The 16,155-nt window shown below is 35.5% G+C and overlaps 1 protein-coding gene across 4 annotated transcripts in view; it reads right to left on the reverse strand.

Annotated features, from left to right (window-relative positions):
• Ipk1 (Inositol phosphate kinase 1) overlaps positions 1-16,155 on the reverse strand; it is a 200,425-nt gene that overhangs the window by 30,400 nt on the left and 153,870 nt on the right. For all 4 annotated transcript variants that reach the window (XM_090390700.1, XM_090390699.1, XM_090390698.1 and 1 more), the window contains exons 11-13: positions 11,439-11,571; positions 5,960-6,065; positions 1,093-1,166 (exon numbers count right to left, since the gene is read on the reverse strand). In XM_090390700.1, coding sequence (XP_090246826.1) covers positions 1,093-1,166; positions 5,960-6,065; positions 11,439-11,571 — 313 coding nt within the window. The remainder of the gene's footprint in view (positions 1-1,092; positions 1,167-5,959; positions 6,066-11,438; positions 11,572-16,155) is intronic.

Consider the following 16,155-nt stretch of genomic DNA (forward strand, 5'->3'; position numbering starts at 1 on the left):
ATATCCAACCCCATTTGCTCTAGTTTGACTATCAACTTATCATGTGGTAATCTATCAAAAGCCTTCGCAAAATCTAAGTATATTACTGTGTATCCTTCTCCTCTGTCCAAGGAAGCAGTCACCTTATTGTAATAAGTATACTAAAACATAAACTCCCTTTAGCAAATCCATGCTATCCATCAAAGATAATACCATTCTTGTCAACCCAATTCTGGATTGGGTTGACAAGAATGGTATTATATCAAAAGCAAAGATTCTACAAAAAAAATTATATATATATTTTTCTTTTTGTAGAATCTTTGCTTTTGAGTGAGGTTTATTTCAACTCCAGTGACTCCATTGGTTCTTTGCATGTTTCATTATTAATTTTGAATTAAATTAAAAGATAGATTAATAACATGCTATGAAAAGAGAGACTGAAAATGACCAATGTAAAGAGCCCTTGAAATGGAAGTTTTGGTATGTTTAGTATGATCTTTAAGTATGTTTGGCATTTCCTTCAAGGGCATTGCTTACATTGCATGGGAAAATGCACTTTATGGAATTAAGAAGAGATAGTTAGTGAGGAGTAAACTGGAATCCCTGCTCTAGAGGCCAAAAATTGAATTCATACTTCAGATCTCAAATAAATAGAGTAATACTGTTTCACGAGGTGATAGGAAGATATCCTTTTGCAGTAGGAATGCTCGTTAAGGGGCACACCAGAGCCACACCATAAGAAAGGGGGGGGGGATTGCCAGCTGACAAGGAGAGCTGTATATCACACATCATCTGCCCATTATTGGCTGCTAATGGGCAGGGAATGCTTTTTATAATTTTATCAATCACTGTGAGAGTGCTATTACATACCAGAAGCTAAAATAATTTGAAAGAGTATCAATTTTGATCACTCTATCAAGATCCCTAAGCACTTACCAGCTTTTGTGAGTGGCAATATTAGTCAAACAAACCATCAATGGCTAAAACCTATCTTCATTTTCATAACTAGCTTATAAAATACAGCAATAAAGTACACAGAGATCACATATACTTTGTCAAATGGTATAATTTGAATGAAAATGAAATTTTCTAATAAAATACAAAGATACTCACTCTTCACTTAACGACTGTAAGGCTATCATCACAGAGCAGTCCTTAGCTGTTAAGGATAGTAAGAATTCCCAAACCTATAGCAGAGAATTAATGTGCTGCAATTATGTTTCAATATAATAAGCGGGATATCTATGAGCATGCATTTCACTTGGTAAGACTTGAAGCTAGCAGCTGTATTATAATATGAATAAGGAATAATAAAGGTGACTAATTCCATCAGGGTTTCTAATACTAAGAATCAGTACCAGCATGATTGGCTGAGCTGATCTCTGCTTTCTGAGCCGCAAGTTGTGAGCTCAACTCCCACCACAGCATGGATGTCTGTGATTGCTTTTAAAAGGTAGATGATTTTCAATGCCTGGTTTGATGACCACCTTGTCTACTGGAGACATGAAGCAGCTCAAAAAAAATTATGTGTATAAGAATGTCAGAGATGGATTCTGATTTCTGCCTTTTAAACAGTAGGGATAAGCTTCTACTAGTTTTCAAATTAAAGCAAAAATTTTATGAAAATAAAAACTAAAAATTTAAAAAAAAATGAAGATATCCTTGTTATTTTCCTATACCACTATTTTTTATTGCTTATCGGCAATAAATTCCTACAAACTGAGAAATATTAAGACAGTATTAAATCAATTCTTATCTGCAGTTACCTGCAACTATTCACAGGTCTTAATTTATGTTTCCATGAGAAATCTGAAGGTAAAGGGTTCTGCAATGTTTGGTAAAAAATTTTCAATCATCATCATTAATGCTAACTTCCCAGCAACACTCACTTAGTGAATGTTGCTGGGAAGTAAATTACACTTTAGTGGAATAAATACAGCACAAAGAGAGATTTGTTTATTTTAAACCTGCCCAGAAACAATGTTCTTCCAAATTAATTTGTATTTACATATTTCTATGCAAATTCCACTAATAAGGATTGTAGTTGTAAATCTATTCTACATTAGAACATGAATAGAACAAAGTCAGATAATCAGAAACAACTCTTCTGGAGAACAAATATGGAAGTTTTTCAAGCTACTCAAGACCTACAAGCAAGGTGGTGGTCTCATGCAGATTTATGAAATTCATCTACCTCTTTAAAGACATTTAAAAACATTCATGCCTACTGTGGAATTTGAGTCCTTGGTCTAATGAACGAGTGAAGTAGTACTGTCAACTAGACTCACTATATCTCCCAGGCTTCTGCTACTGTCACTTTCTAAATTTAAATTATTTTATATGCTAAAAACTGCACCAATCTCCCTGGATCATTGTTTTCTTCTGAGTCTTTCTCTCTTTTTAAATGCCATTCTTGTCTTCAACAGTTTTGCAAACCTTTCCTCTCCATTTCAGTGTGAGTAACCACAATCTCAAACACTAATAATACCAAGTTCCTTTCTATGAGAGTAATTCCTCCTATTTTTTCTTTTTTTTTTTTTCCCTCTCTCTCTCTCTCTCTCTCTCTCTCTCTTTTGATTCAGCAGAAAGCTTTAAATGTCACTTAGTGGACAGTAGTCGTTTAGTTCCACTATACTTCCACTATATATGAGAAGAAGTTCCATCTTCCTTTTCACAAAAAAAATTCTATATAAAGTATATATGAGGGTGCTGCAACTGGTCACTAGAGCACAGTACACAAATGACTTTGGGTATGGAGACAATACTGTTGACATGAGCACAGACACTAAATCAACACTTTAGTGATGAAAACCAAGTCAGAAACAAGCCCCTAAGCAGAAGCCCAGCAATGATAGGCAGTAACCCTGAAGAACTGATCAGAGAGGATCATTGCAGCAAAACTTGTAAACTGTATAACTCAGTCAATATCAGAAAACTAGTGGTAATGATCATCATTAATGACTTCAGCTACAAGGTCTGTGCACAGTGGGTTCCAAAAATGCTAAGTTACCTGCAATTTAATCCATATGGAACTTCCATAATGAGATGGGGAGGCTTTCCTGTCACGTATAATCACATGACAGGAAATAATGTTGAAATGTTGAAATAATGGAAAAATGTTGATTTTGATCCTAAACTGATGAGGCAATTGATGGAAAGGCATCCTCTCAATTCACCATGCAAGAAGAAATTCACATGACAGCTATAGACAAAGCTCTGGCAACAGCCATGCTCTGACACAAAGATGAGATTGTGCTGTGGATTCTTTGGAGAGAGAAACATGATTAATTAAGAAAAGTGTGTGGGAATGCTGCAGAAAAAAACATGCATAGAGTTCAGTCTACCAGAAACAAGAATGAAGTGCTCTTCCATAACAGTCTAATTCCACATCAATCTGTAAACAATGGATGCAATTGTCAACTTCGTATGATTATCACTTTCAACTTTCTGAAGGAATAAATTTTGAGGATGACATTTTAAGAACAATGAGGAGCTGAAATAAGCTGTTCATGAAGAGCTTCCTACAACCTTCTCTGATCCAGAGTATTTTAATAATATGGAGATACCATTTTACTACTTGTTATGTGGAATATATGTGATTCCAACATTGATTTAATGGATTGTGACCCTTCCCATAAAGTATAGCAATACACATCCATAAAAAAGTATGATTTGCATTATGGGATACCAAGGAAACTGATGCTAAGTGAACAGCCTCTACATACAAGTGAAATAGCTGTGAGGATACTTCATGGACAAGCTTTATCTGCTTATACTTGGGCAAAGACAAGGATTAAAACTTTGTCAAGTATAATAATATTTGCATAGTCATATTTACAATTCACATCTAAAAGATGCTTGACTGATTCTTTTTAAAAGTGTCATACACATTTTTCTTTTCAATGTGATACTCATTTTTATTTACACACTTCCTATTTCAAATCTGCTGTATATTCTTGTATCGTGAACAAGATGTATCTGTATCCAAAGTAACATAAGACTTCTTGTCTTGGTAGTGATAAGAAATTCAGCAAGTACTATTATTAAGAGCCCTCTTCCCCCTCCCCTTCCATTTCCTAATATTTCTTCAGCTCTGATCTTCCTTTTCACAAAAAAAATTCTATATAAAGTATATATGAGGGCATGCTGAAAAGTCGTGATAATCACCATGAAGGAACTGAGGTAGAACCATATAACTTACACATTATTCGACATATTCCCCCATGGAGTGTTATACTTGTTACAAAGCTGCGCTGCTGCATCATTTGCAATCCTCTGAGAAAAAAAAGTCTTTCCCTTGCTGCACAAACCAGTCTTTTTTTTTTTATTTTTTTTTGGTGTTTATCAGAACTTTTCAGCCCCCCCCCCTTGTATATCACTGTGACATTATAAAAATGGTAATAATTATCTTTTATGTATACCTAGTCTAGCCATATATACTGTTACAACTTGAACAGTGCATAAAAGCTTAAATCTATCAGTAAATGATTTGCAGCTTTCAGAACATACAAATCACATGTATAACGTGGATAATATAGCAGAACTCAATGTACAAAATGTCCCTCTTTTGCCTTCATGCATGCCCAAAGTGCAGCATGCACAACATCCAACAGAAATGCTGCCACTGCTAGCTCCAAATCCACCTTCAGGCTGGCAATGCTGGAGCGTTATTTCCTGCAGGCTACTCTCTCAAGCTCCGATCACAATTTGAAGTCCCGTTGATTCAGATCAGGACTTCCAGATGGCTGATCAGATGGTGATATGTGGTAGTGTGCATTTGCCTCCAACCACTGTTGTGTAGTCCTAGCTTTGTGTGCAAGGGATGAGTCCTTTCTGAATCCTGGGTGCTATGGCATGTGTTGTGTGACCATCCAGGACATTTACCTCATTGTTTCGGAGGTAAACAACTCTTCAATGGTGAAAATCTTCTCATCTGTGAAGAGAATATCTCTGTGTCCGTGGTTTGTGTACTGCTGGAGAAGAGCCTTTGATTTTATCACCCTCTGCCACATAAGTTGTGGCAGAGGGTGATAAAATCAAAGCCTGTCGTCCCTCTACTGGATGCTTCCTAGCATCCAGTAGAGGGACGACAGGCTCTCATCCCCCCCAAGTCATCAATTAGTACATGCAACATTGTTTTCTGTGAAATGTTCATCTCTTGCAAGATCATTTTCTGGATTCTCACAGAATTGCAGCAGAGCCATGCTTTTACAGCCCTCACAAGTTGCTGCATCTTAATGCAGCAACTTGTGAGGGCTGTGATAATGTGGACAGCTTGGGAGTGTGAAGAAGTTGTCATCATCATCATCAAATTCCTGCCATGTACCCTCAAGGGGTGTACAGGATATGACAGTACTACATGAAAAAATTACATCATTACTAATTTCCTATCTACAATTTTCCTCCAAATCAGTCTGTTACTTGTCAAGACTCCAACATTATCAGATCTTATATTTCTATCGTCTAAGGCACTTTGTACCGTTCAGGCTTCTTACGTTGATAGTACCGATCTTTAACTCTGGTGATGTTGAGTTGGGGTTTGTTTTCAGATTTGTTCCAGTAGCTGACTTTTCGCTGTTCGCCCTGGTTCCCTGGCGAAAACAACGGGGGCCTTGTTTAACCGGGCGACGCCCCAGCCAGCATGAAATTTTGTCATGTTGTACCATCATTTTTTATTTTTTTATTTTGGTTTAACCAATAAGAATACAATTTGGTCGGCTAAATCCCAAATTGCCAGCCCATCCTCGTTCGTTCAGTATCAAAGTAGATACCCAACAGGGTGCACCACGAGAAGGTGAGGATTGGACATTAGGTCAGAAGCCCTGGTCGGTTCTCTGCATTCCTTTAAAGGCTATGTGGAGGTCTCCTCTCAGTTATACAGCTTTGACCCTTCATTTTCCAAGAAGTTGTAACAGTATTTATAGCAAGACTGTGTAAATAATGAAAACAACTAAATATAAACTAAAACTAATGCACTCACTTTTCTGGAGGCAAATTGAAGATCACATTCAGAGCTCATCCTGTCTGGTTTTCCCAAATGGACAGGCAGGTTGCACTTGGGATAAATTCCATCAAAATGCAATTCTCTAAAATAGAAAGCCTCTTATGAAGCAAACTTTGAATGTATCTATATGTGTGTATAACATCTTGTTACATTATAAGAGAGAGAGAGAGAGAGAAAAGGGGGGGGGGGATGAGAAAATAATGCTTACCAAGTATGAGATTCATAAAAATTTCACCGATCTGTTCAATTACGGGTTATTTTCAGTAGTCCACTTTTCATTTTATTTTATTTATTTAAATGTCTCTCTCTCTCACTCATGAAAGTCCATATCACATCAGTAACATGGGCAGGATAAAGAATTTTTAATTAGTTTATTTATAAAGAAATCTCTGGTTATGGTCTCAAACAGAGCAATGAAATTCATTTCTCACCTAGAAAACACAGCCAGTTGGATGGAGAGCAGTTACCTTAACACTGCCAACCAGGCCAGCATAATGTAAGTGCTTAAATAAAATAGGTTTTATCACAGTTAAGTTTTATGTGATTGGAAGAAAATTACTTATGGAATGATTTTTTATTTTTTTTTAAATACAGCAGAATAGCATCTAGCTTCATCATCATCATCATCAAATTCCTGCCATGTACCCTCAAGGGGTGTACAGGATATGACAGTACTACATGAAAAAATTACATCATTACTAATTTCCTATCTACAATTTTCCTCCAAATCAGTCTGTTACTTGTCAAGACTCCAACATTATCAGATCTTATATTTCTATCGTCTAAGGCACTTTGTACCGTATCAATCCACCTATATCTTGGTCTTCCTCTGGGTCGTTTTCCTGCCAACCTGGCAGAGAACACTTGTTTTGCTAATCTTTCCTCTCCCATTCTATTTAAGTGACCATACCATCTGAGATTAGCTCTGCTAACGCATTCCTGGATGCTGACAATGTCAAGTTCTTTCCTAATATCCTCATTTTTAATATGATATTGCCATTGATGCCATCTGTTCACGCCTCTAATCTTTCTCAGGACTCTCATATCCGTGGTCTCTAGTCTTTGGTCAAGTGTTTTACTTCTGACCCAGCTCCCACATCCATAAGTTAAAACTGGTTTGAACACTGTCTTGTATACAGCTAATTTAGTGTTCCGATTAATTTCTCTCTTATTCCATATCAATTTATTCAATTGACTTCCCACCATACCAGCTTTGCTGATTCTGTTGTCTATTTCTATATTTAATTTACCATCTAAAGTAAAAATCGTGCCTAAGTAGCTGAAATGTTTTACTTGTTCCACAGGTTCTCCATTCACAACACAGTTGATATATTCAATGATTCTGCCTATTTTCATTGTCTTTGTCTTGTTATTGCTGACCTTCATACCATATCTATTACAACAACTATTCAATTTAGTCAGAGAATCTTGCAGACTTGTAGCGGATTTATTTAGAAGTATAACATCATCCGCATAAAGCAAAGAGCTGACATTAACATCTCCAATTTTGATATCATGTTTAATACCACTTTCCTTCATAATGTGATCCATATAGATAATGAATAACAGAGGGGATAATGTACATCCCTTGTCTCACCAGATTTAACATTAAACCATCTTCCTGTACTTCCTTCAATTCTAACTGCTGACTTACAAATCAAATAAAGACTAAGTATTGCTTGATATAATGCCCCATTGACACCATATAACTGCAGCGTATTGAATAGCTTCTCTCTTGGCACCTTATCATATGCCTTTTCCAAATCGACAAAACTTAAATACAGATCTTTGTTATATTCCCATGCTTTCTCGACTATTTGTTGTAAAGTGAAGATCTGATTCTGACAGCCTCTGTTTGGCCTGAATATAGCTTGTTCTTCACCAAGCTTTTCTTCCACAATTCTTCTTAACCGTTTCTCAAGTATACTTGCATAGATCTTGCCAGGAACACTCAGTAGGGAAATACCTCTGTAATTCTCACATTCAGTTTTATTTCCCTTTTTATATATGGGTACTATGAGAGCTCTACTCCAATCATCAGGAATTCGTTCCTCTGTCCAGGCTTTCTGAACTATGCAGTGCAGCCACTGTAAGACTCTTATACCACCATACTTCAGCATTTCTTGTCGAATATCATCTACTCCTGCTGCCTTTCCACATTTCAAGCCCTTGATGGCTTTTTCTACTTCAAGTATGGATATGTATTCCTGACTGCCTGCCTGGTCAGTGTTTTTTTAACACTGTGCTGTCATCACTGCTTGTTTCATTTAGCAGTTTTTCAAAGTAATTACTCCATACTTCAAGGATATCTTTTTCTCCAGTTTTCATGTCACCTTTATCATCTCTAACTCCTTTTACACCACTCTTTCCTCCATTCCTAAGCTTCTTCAACAACCTCCAGAATATTTTGCCACCTTCTTGATATTTATTTTCTATATTCTTGCCAAAGTCCTCCCATGACTTTTGTTTAGCAAGTTTTACACAGTGTTTAGCATTCTTGCATTTGTCTCTATATTCTCTAAGAGCACAAGCTGACTTATTTGACAGGAACTTTTGATATGCTTTCTTCTTTTCCTTCACTGCCTCTTTAACTTCCTGTATCCACCAGGGAGTTCTGATTTTTTTTATCCTTGCAGACAACCTCACCACATGCCTCTCTGACAGAATCAATCAATGTTTTCTTCAGAGTTTGCCACTGAATCTCCAGGGTTTGATTCCTGTTCTCAAACTCTTTCATTTTATCTTCAATAATCTTTGTGTATTTTAGTCTACAGTTCACATCTGAGAGCTGCTCAACTTTTATTCGCTTTAAAACTTTCTTACATGTTATTCTTTTCAATATATGAAATTCAATTTTATCCTGCTCAAGACTAAATAGTGATCACTTCCAATTTCAAATCCTCTGTACACTCTGGTGTCCTGCACCAGGGAGAAAACATCACTATCAACAATAACATAGTCAATGAGACTTTTCTTATTCCTAGCCTCTTCTCTCCATGTGAATTTGTGCACATTTTTATGTTGGAACATGGTGTTAGTAATAACCAGTCCATGTCCTGAGCAGAAATCCAACAGATATTTGCCATTATTATTAGCTTTGCTCTTTTCTCCAAATTTTCCCAAAATATTTTTGCATGTCTCACAATCATTTCCTACTCTGCTATTTAGATCCCCAACAAGGACCAACTTTTCCTTTTTCATTGTGTCAGTTGCTTTTTCTAAAGCCTCAAAAAATTCCTCCACTTTCTACCTTAGTAGAAGTGGAGGAACCTAAATGTGTGTTTTTTTATTGTTTTCTGAATTTCTGCAATGTCATATGAAATTACTGGTCCTGTCATTCTGAATGTTTACAATATATGTTTATAACCAGAGAAGAAATTATTTGATTCTGGCAAATAATGGCACAGAAGATGGCAAAAAAGATACTGTTTCATTAAAAAAAATAATAACAGGAAAATCCTCTTCCTTCATCAAAAATAATTCTCATTTCAAAGAAAATATATTACAGCTTCATCATTCTGTAGGTGATCTTTTTAGCCTAGATATTGTGTCCTTATTCACAAATTTTAGTTTAGATGAAACATTTAACTTCCTCAAGCAAGATTTTCTGGCAGATATTGTCAGTCTATTTGACTTGGTTTTTCAATCTGGCTACTTCATGTGCCAAAACAAACTTGACCAAGAAATTGAGGATACATCAATGGGTAGCCCACACCAGATAACTACCTCACAAAATAATTTGAACAACAAATACTGAATAACATCCTTCCTATACTGTCCTAATGGTACAAATATGTTGATGTTCTTGCAATTTGGCATAGTTCCTGATCTACAAGAATTTATCAATAACATCAACACTTTTCACCAGAAGAGAACAATCCAATTGTCATTTTAGATCTGTTATTTCATCAACCAGATGGTAGCCTTCATTTTTTCTCAGTTTTTAGAAAGAAAACACATACCAGACTTGACATTCATCCTCTTTCACACCACCATCATAACTATCAAAAATCTGGCAGCATTAAGACTGGTACATCGAGCATACTCTCTTTGCTCGAGTGAAATGCTGTCCTCCCAAGAAATAAATCACATCAAGTCCACCTTCTTTACCAAATCAAATGCCAACAAGATGATAATAAGTATAGTTTCTCTGTCATCTGCCTCTCATCATGACAGTGATACAGAGGTGGTCACTGTCACCATTCCCTATGTTAAAGGTGTCTCGGAAGGTATAGTCAAACTACTTAGACCTGTTGCCCTACAAGTGTCCTTCAACCTTATCAACAAGATATCTACTTTTCTAAGCTCAGTTCCTTACCAGTGTGAACATTTAGACTACATTAAGTTCCATGAGCCAAAACAATTGGGACTTACAGAGCACACATTTATCACCAGCACCAGACATACACACAGTTCTTGGGAGGAAAATTAAGGTTCTCCATAAAAGCAATAATCTCTTGGAATGGTCTACACAAAGACAATTGTGAGATTCTGCTACAAATCAACCAAATCTCTTCTTCACAAGTTCCAGAATTAATTTAATTTTTATTTTAGTTAATTATTTTTTCTGAATATCTTGTTAAGAGCATTTTTATTAGAATCGTAACGTAATTAAAAATGAACCATAATCAGAACATGTGCAATTTTGTCGGGGGATGGGGGGGAAGAATTAAGTAGTAGGGTAGATGGAGAAATGTATGTAGCAGAGTAGAGTGCTCTGCTGTGATGAATATTTGGACTCCTTGGAGGTGTCACATAATAATTAGATCACAATGTTCTACATCATGTGTGCAGTTCGCACATTTCATTGTTGAATATACCAGTTTCTGTTCTTGTTGTTTAATCTGAAAGTCATACTGAAGATGCCCATGATACTAAGGCAAAAATTTTATACCAATAAAATATAAGTCATAATATGTTAATTATCGTGTCTAATATTCCTATACATCATTATTTCACTAGATTCTCTATAGCAATCCTACCTAGAATTATAACAAACTCCTTCTCTGGTCCCTGGATTGCATATTGTTACTGATTTCAAAACATTTAAATCATACAATATACAGACAATATGCTGATTCTCTGAAATAGATCAGAGCATGACCTGGATCTACAGTAGTAACTTTCATAAAGAGGAAATGTACCATTTAAAATTAGCTAACTCAAATCTCACCTGAAAATGCCTATGTGGAAAAAAATCATACATTGGGATTCAAACCAGGTCTTCTAAACCAAGAAACTACAGATTATGTGATGGAGATATCTATATGTCCATGCCATATTATAATTTACTAAGATTTCCAGAATTAACATCACTTAGGTTTTAGACAGAATGAATGTAATTCACCTTTCAGTTTAACTACAGGATTAAAAATTAACTTACAATACTTATAAAATTCTATCATTTTTGTATCACTATTTATGTTAAGAAAATATGTAAAATATTAACTCATACCTTTCTTCTGATTCAACAGAGGCCACATTCCACTTAGAATACAGAGAATAAATATTTGCAATGCCAAGAGAATCAAGTTTTTGGACCTGTAGTATTTTATCCAAAACACAAGCAGAAGGAAGGTGACAAGTATCTAAATGAAAATGCATATATGTATAATAATATAATGATGTAATGATATAATTTTTAATACATTAAAAAAATTATATTTTCAATCTTTTAAAATTGTAAAAAAACATCCTGGTTTGAGATCACTAATGTCAGTGCCATAGAAAGTGGTCAACTTACATAAAACTACAAGTACGTCAGAAAAGTTGGCCATCTTAAGGATATAGTATAAATTCTGATAAGTTAAATTCTATAAAAAATTCTCACAAAGATCAATACTAGCTTACAGAAATCATTATGACAGAAATGAAATATTAAATTGGAATTCTCAATACTTTACAAAGATTAATTGGTAATGATTCTTCTGCAATCTTCCATATCAATTAGGGCTTTAAATATTATTAACAATAATGCTACTGGTAGTATCTGAACACCCATTGAGGGTAAACCAGGAAATAGATGATGATGAGTTACCAGTAGCTAAATGTCCACAATCAACAGAATGCGGATATGAAAGAGACCTTTTCTTTTGTCACCTGAATGTACAATATATAAAACCTTGTCATATTGCTGAGGACATAAGGAAGCCTCCTTCCACCAAGTGCAACAAAGGTAGTCACGCAGTCCTTCACATAAGTATGGACAGATCTGTAGGTAACCTCTGTGAGATCTATTCATATCTGGATATATCAACTCAATTCCCTTTTGATCTACTGGCAAGACTAGCTTCATAAATGACCCACTTTGAAATGGATTTATCATATCACTTATAATAATGCAGTTACTAGATGTCTGTTCAGGACAGAAGTACTTTCAAAAAAGTTGATTATGCACATTAGTAATAATATTCTTGTGTCTGCATGTTCATATTTATTTATTTTTAATAAAAAAAAACTTTTACATGTTCACTGCCTATTGATCAACAGTTCTGTCGGAAAATTAACATACCAAAGAATAATATACAAAAAAGACTCCAGAAATTCTAAATAGCAGTTGATTTTGTAATCCTCAATAAGGTGGATTAGCATTTGGAAGAGTCATTTGACATATCAAGTGTTGTGCTGAGCAGCACCACAAAAGGAGCAATTAGGATCCTAGTAAGAGGGCTCAATAGTATAGTAACCTAACTGTATATACACCTGGGCTGAGATAAATTGGTATAAATTTAAATATATGTAATTGGAAAGAGAGTAAGATAGTTCCATTACATAAAGGTGGCTCCAAGACACAAGTAGCTTTTAATTTCTCAAGAAATGACAACGTAAACTAGAATATTAATTCAAAACTTTAATTGATACCTTCCTATATTTCGGCAATGGTACATTGCCATCATCAGGGATCACAAAAAACAATATGTGCACACAGGCATTAACACTGAGCAAATGAGGCTAAATAAAGGCAACAGAATTTGGGCCTAGAGTCCTAAATGGTTCCCCCTAGTGAGTTAAATTGGGTTGTCTTGGCCATTGGGCTGATAATCTTAAAATGTATGCTTCCCAAATTTGAGAGTTCTCATGCACCCAAATTTGTTGAGATTTGGAAAATTTCTTCGAAGCTGAGACAGATTCGATAAATAGTCTTTCATACCTGTATTTGCTGCAGTATAATAGAGTGGCTTTCTTCCAGCGTATCCTGTAGTGGATGTCCAAAGCATGGTCAGCAAGTACTCAGTAGCTGTATTCGTGGAACTGGATATAGTCCTTGTGTTCGGATATCCTGATATTGGTTATCCTGCCTGTTTCGCCATAGTAGGACAGTTGACAACTGCAAGTGACCGGTATACTCCTGGTAGGTCTAGGGGTATGGGTTTTTGAAGTGGATAAGAGATGCGTATTTCTTATGTGGTCTATAACTGGTAGTAAAGTCATATTTTTTTAGGATTTTTGGGATGGTCCCCATATATATGGAATGGTAATAGATTTTGAGTAGTCTCTGTTTTGAAAGAGGGGGAGGGGGGGAGTTACAATTACATGGTTTTAATATTTTTTGGGGATTGTAACCATTGGCTAAGAAAGTGTTAAGGATATGGTCAAGTACAATAGTTAGGGCACTGTTATCCAAACTGATTAATGTTGCCCTGTTATATAAGGTTTTAATAATTCCATACTGTTGGGAGGAAGGGGTGTGTGTGTGTGTGTGTGTGTGTGCGTGCGTGAAGCGAAGCATTTAACTTAGATTGACCAGAATAAAAGAAATCCCACTTACTTTTCTGCTGCAAGGAATGTATTATTTTATTTACCAGCAAAAAACGGTTCAAAGAAAATGCACTGAATTTCAACTTATCATTCAGATCATCACTGACTAGCAATTAACTGAACCGAAACACCAACATATCAAAAAAAAAATAATTCATAAAAAAACATTTCACTGAATAACAATTCAATACATTTCCAGCTTGATGTTAAATTACTGTACTTCACAGATATTTTATTATCTTGATATATATTAAATAAGGCTCTAAAGAGTTGGTTTGCTATTTCATATTCTACCAGGATTTCCCATAGTTTTTCTCTGATAATTTTATCAAATGCTTTGGTGTAATCTATAAAAGCTATCTTTGTTTCTATGTTCATTTCTTTGTTTTGGATTAGTAATTTGGTGAATGTATCTACTTGCATGTGTAGGTTTTCTGTAAATGGAGAATGCCAGGAATCCATCAGGCAGGCATGTAATCAGAGTATCTAGGAATGGAAGACTGTTGTTGTTTTCCTTTTCCAAGGTAAATCGGATCCTGGGATGTTGATTGTTTAGGTGTGTTAGGAAATTGTGAAGTGTATCTAGGCAATGTAGCCAAATGGAGAACACATCATTCACATAGTGTAGCCAGACAGTGGGTTTATAATAAATTTAGTTTAATCCTTTATACAAGTGTGAGCAAATAAAGTTTGCGTCTGAAAATATCTTCAGGACTGTAGCAAGGTGGATTGCTCGGAGCAAAGGTGGACCAAGCTCTCATCACTCCTTGTCTCAGTATCTCCAACCATGCAAAGCACATGTCCTTGCAGACATGTATAATACTATGCATTGAGGGAAGGGCCACTACCCAGACCGGTTTCGAGCTTTATTGAGGTCTCGTCAGTGGGAGGCAGACCCAGAGGTAGTTACACAAAGGCAGAAGCAATAGAAAGGTCATATTTACCTATATGAGTTGCCAACCGATGTACCATCTTATTATTAAATTACTCTGGATTTAGAAAAAGATGTTGGAAATTTATTTTGCACTTGGTTAGACTATAATAAATTTAGTTTAATCCTTTATCCAAGTGTGAGCAAACAAAGTTTGCACCTGAAAATATCTTCAGGACTGTAACAAGGTGGTGCAACTGTTGGCAACTTAGAGCAAAGGTGGACCAAGCTCTCATCACTCCTTGTCTCAGTATCTCCCACCATGCAAAGCACATGTCCTTGCAGACATGTATAATGCTATGCATTGAGGGAAGGGCCACTACCCAGACCGGTTTCGATCTTTATTGAGATCTTGTCAGTGGGAGGCAGACCCAGAGGTGGTGACACTAAGGCAGAAGCAATAGAGAGGTCATATTTACCTATATGAGTTGCCAACCAGTGTACCACCTTATTATTAAATTGCTCTGGATTTAGAGAAAGATGTTGGAAGTTTATTTTGCACTTGGTTAGACTAGACAGTCCTGAAGATATTTTCAGGCACAAACTTTGTTTCCTCACACTTGAATAAAGGATTAAATTAAATTTATTATAGTCTAACCAAGTGCAAAATAAATTTCCAACAATGAGTTTATGTGGAGCAGAGTTAAAGACTTTTCTTCAAAGGTCTCCATAAAGAAGTTGCCTGGGGGCAGGGGAGAACCTCTATCTGCTTGTAGAATTTTCCTTGCCAAACGAAACAGCCTGAGTTCACGGTGAACTGAAATAGGGCCGAGATATCGGGAGGAAATATCAGGAGCAAATGGTAATTTCAAAGAAATTAATGGAATAAAAGATTAAGTTAATTTTTATTTTTTTATTGTTTCATTATCTTTAATGATTGCACAAGCTTGTTTTTTTTTTTTTTTTATTTAGGTTAAATGATTCCTAGCTTTTGTCATCAGTGATAAAAGTTGGTATAGAGATATCACCCTGTGATCCTATAGAAATTTTATTCTTCTTTGGTCATTTTCCCACCTTCTTTTTTTTATTTATTATAACATCCAAAAACAGAAATTTGTTCTTTTTTTTTTTTTTTCCCAACTGTGAACTTAATTTTAGAATGATAGTTGTTAAGAAAAGAAACAAAATCCTCTTTCTTTTGGAGTATGTTTCCACACAAAATATCCTCCAATTAATGCCACTGTATGTGAGGTTTTAAAGAAGTGTGTAACAAAACATCCAATTTTTTCATCTATAAACTGGCAACAGAAGGCAGTAGTGGGGGAGCCTACTGTTAAACTATATCTAAGAAAATAAAATTTCCTTTTCAAGTAAAGAAAGATAATTGAATACAGATCTTTGATGATGTTTCTTCCAAAAGAACATTTGTGAATAATGATACCATCTGATGGAAACTGCTTTCAAAGAAGTCCATGCCCTACAGAAAATTTTACATTTGCTTAAAGACAGCATTCCTTTTAAAAACACCTTAAGAACATAGAAA

Source organism: Typopeltis vanoorti, chromosome 3 (genome assembly GCF_054136105.1).
Source record: "Typopeltis vanoorti isolate ZY-2024b chromosome 3, IOZ_Tvanoo_1.0, whole genome shotgun sequence".
NCBI lineage: Eukaryota > Metazoa > Arthropoda > Arachnida > Uropygi > Thelyphonidae > Typopeltis > Typopeltis vanoorti.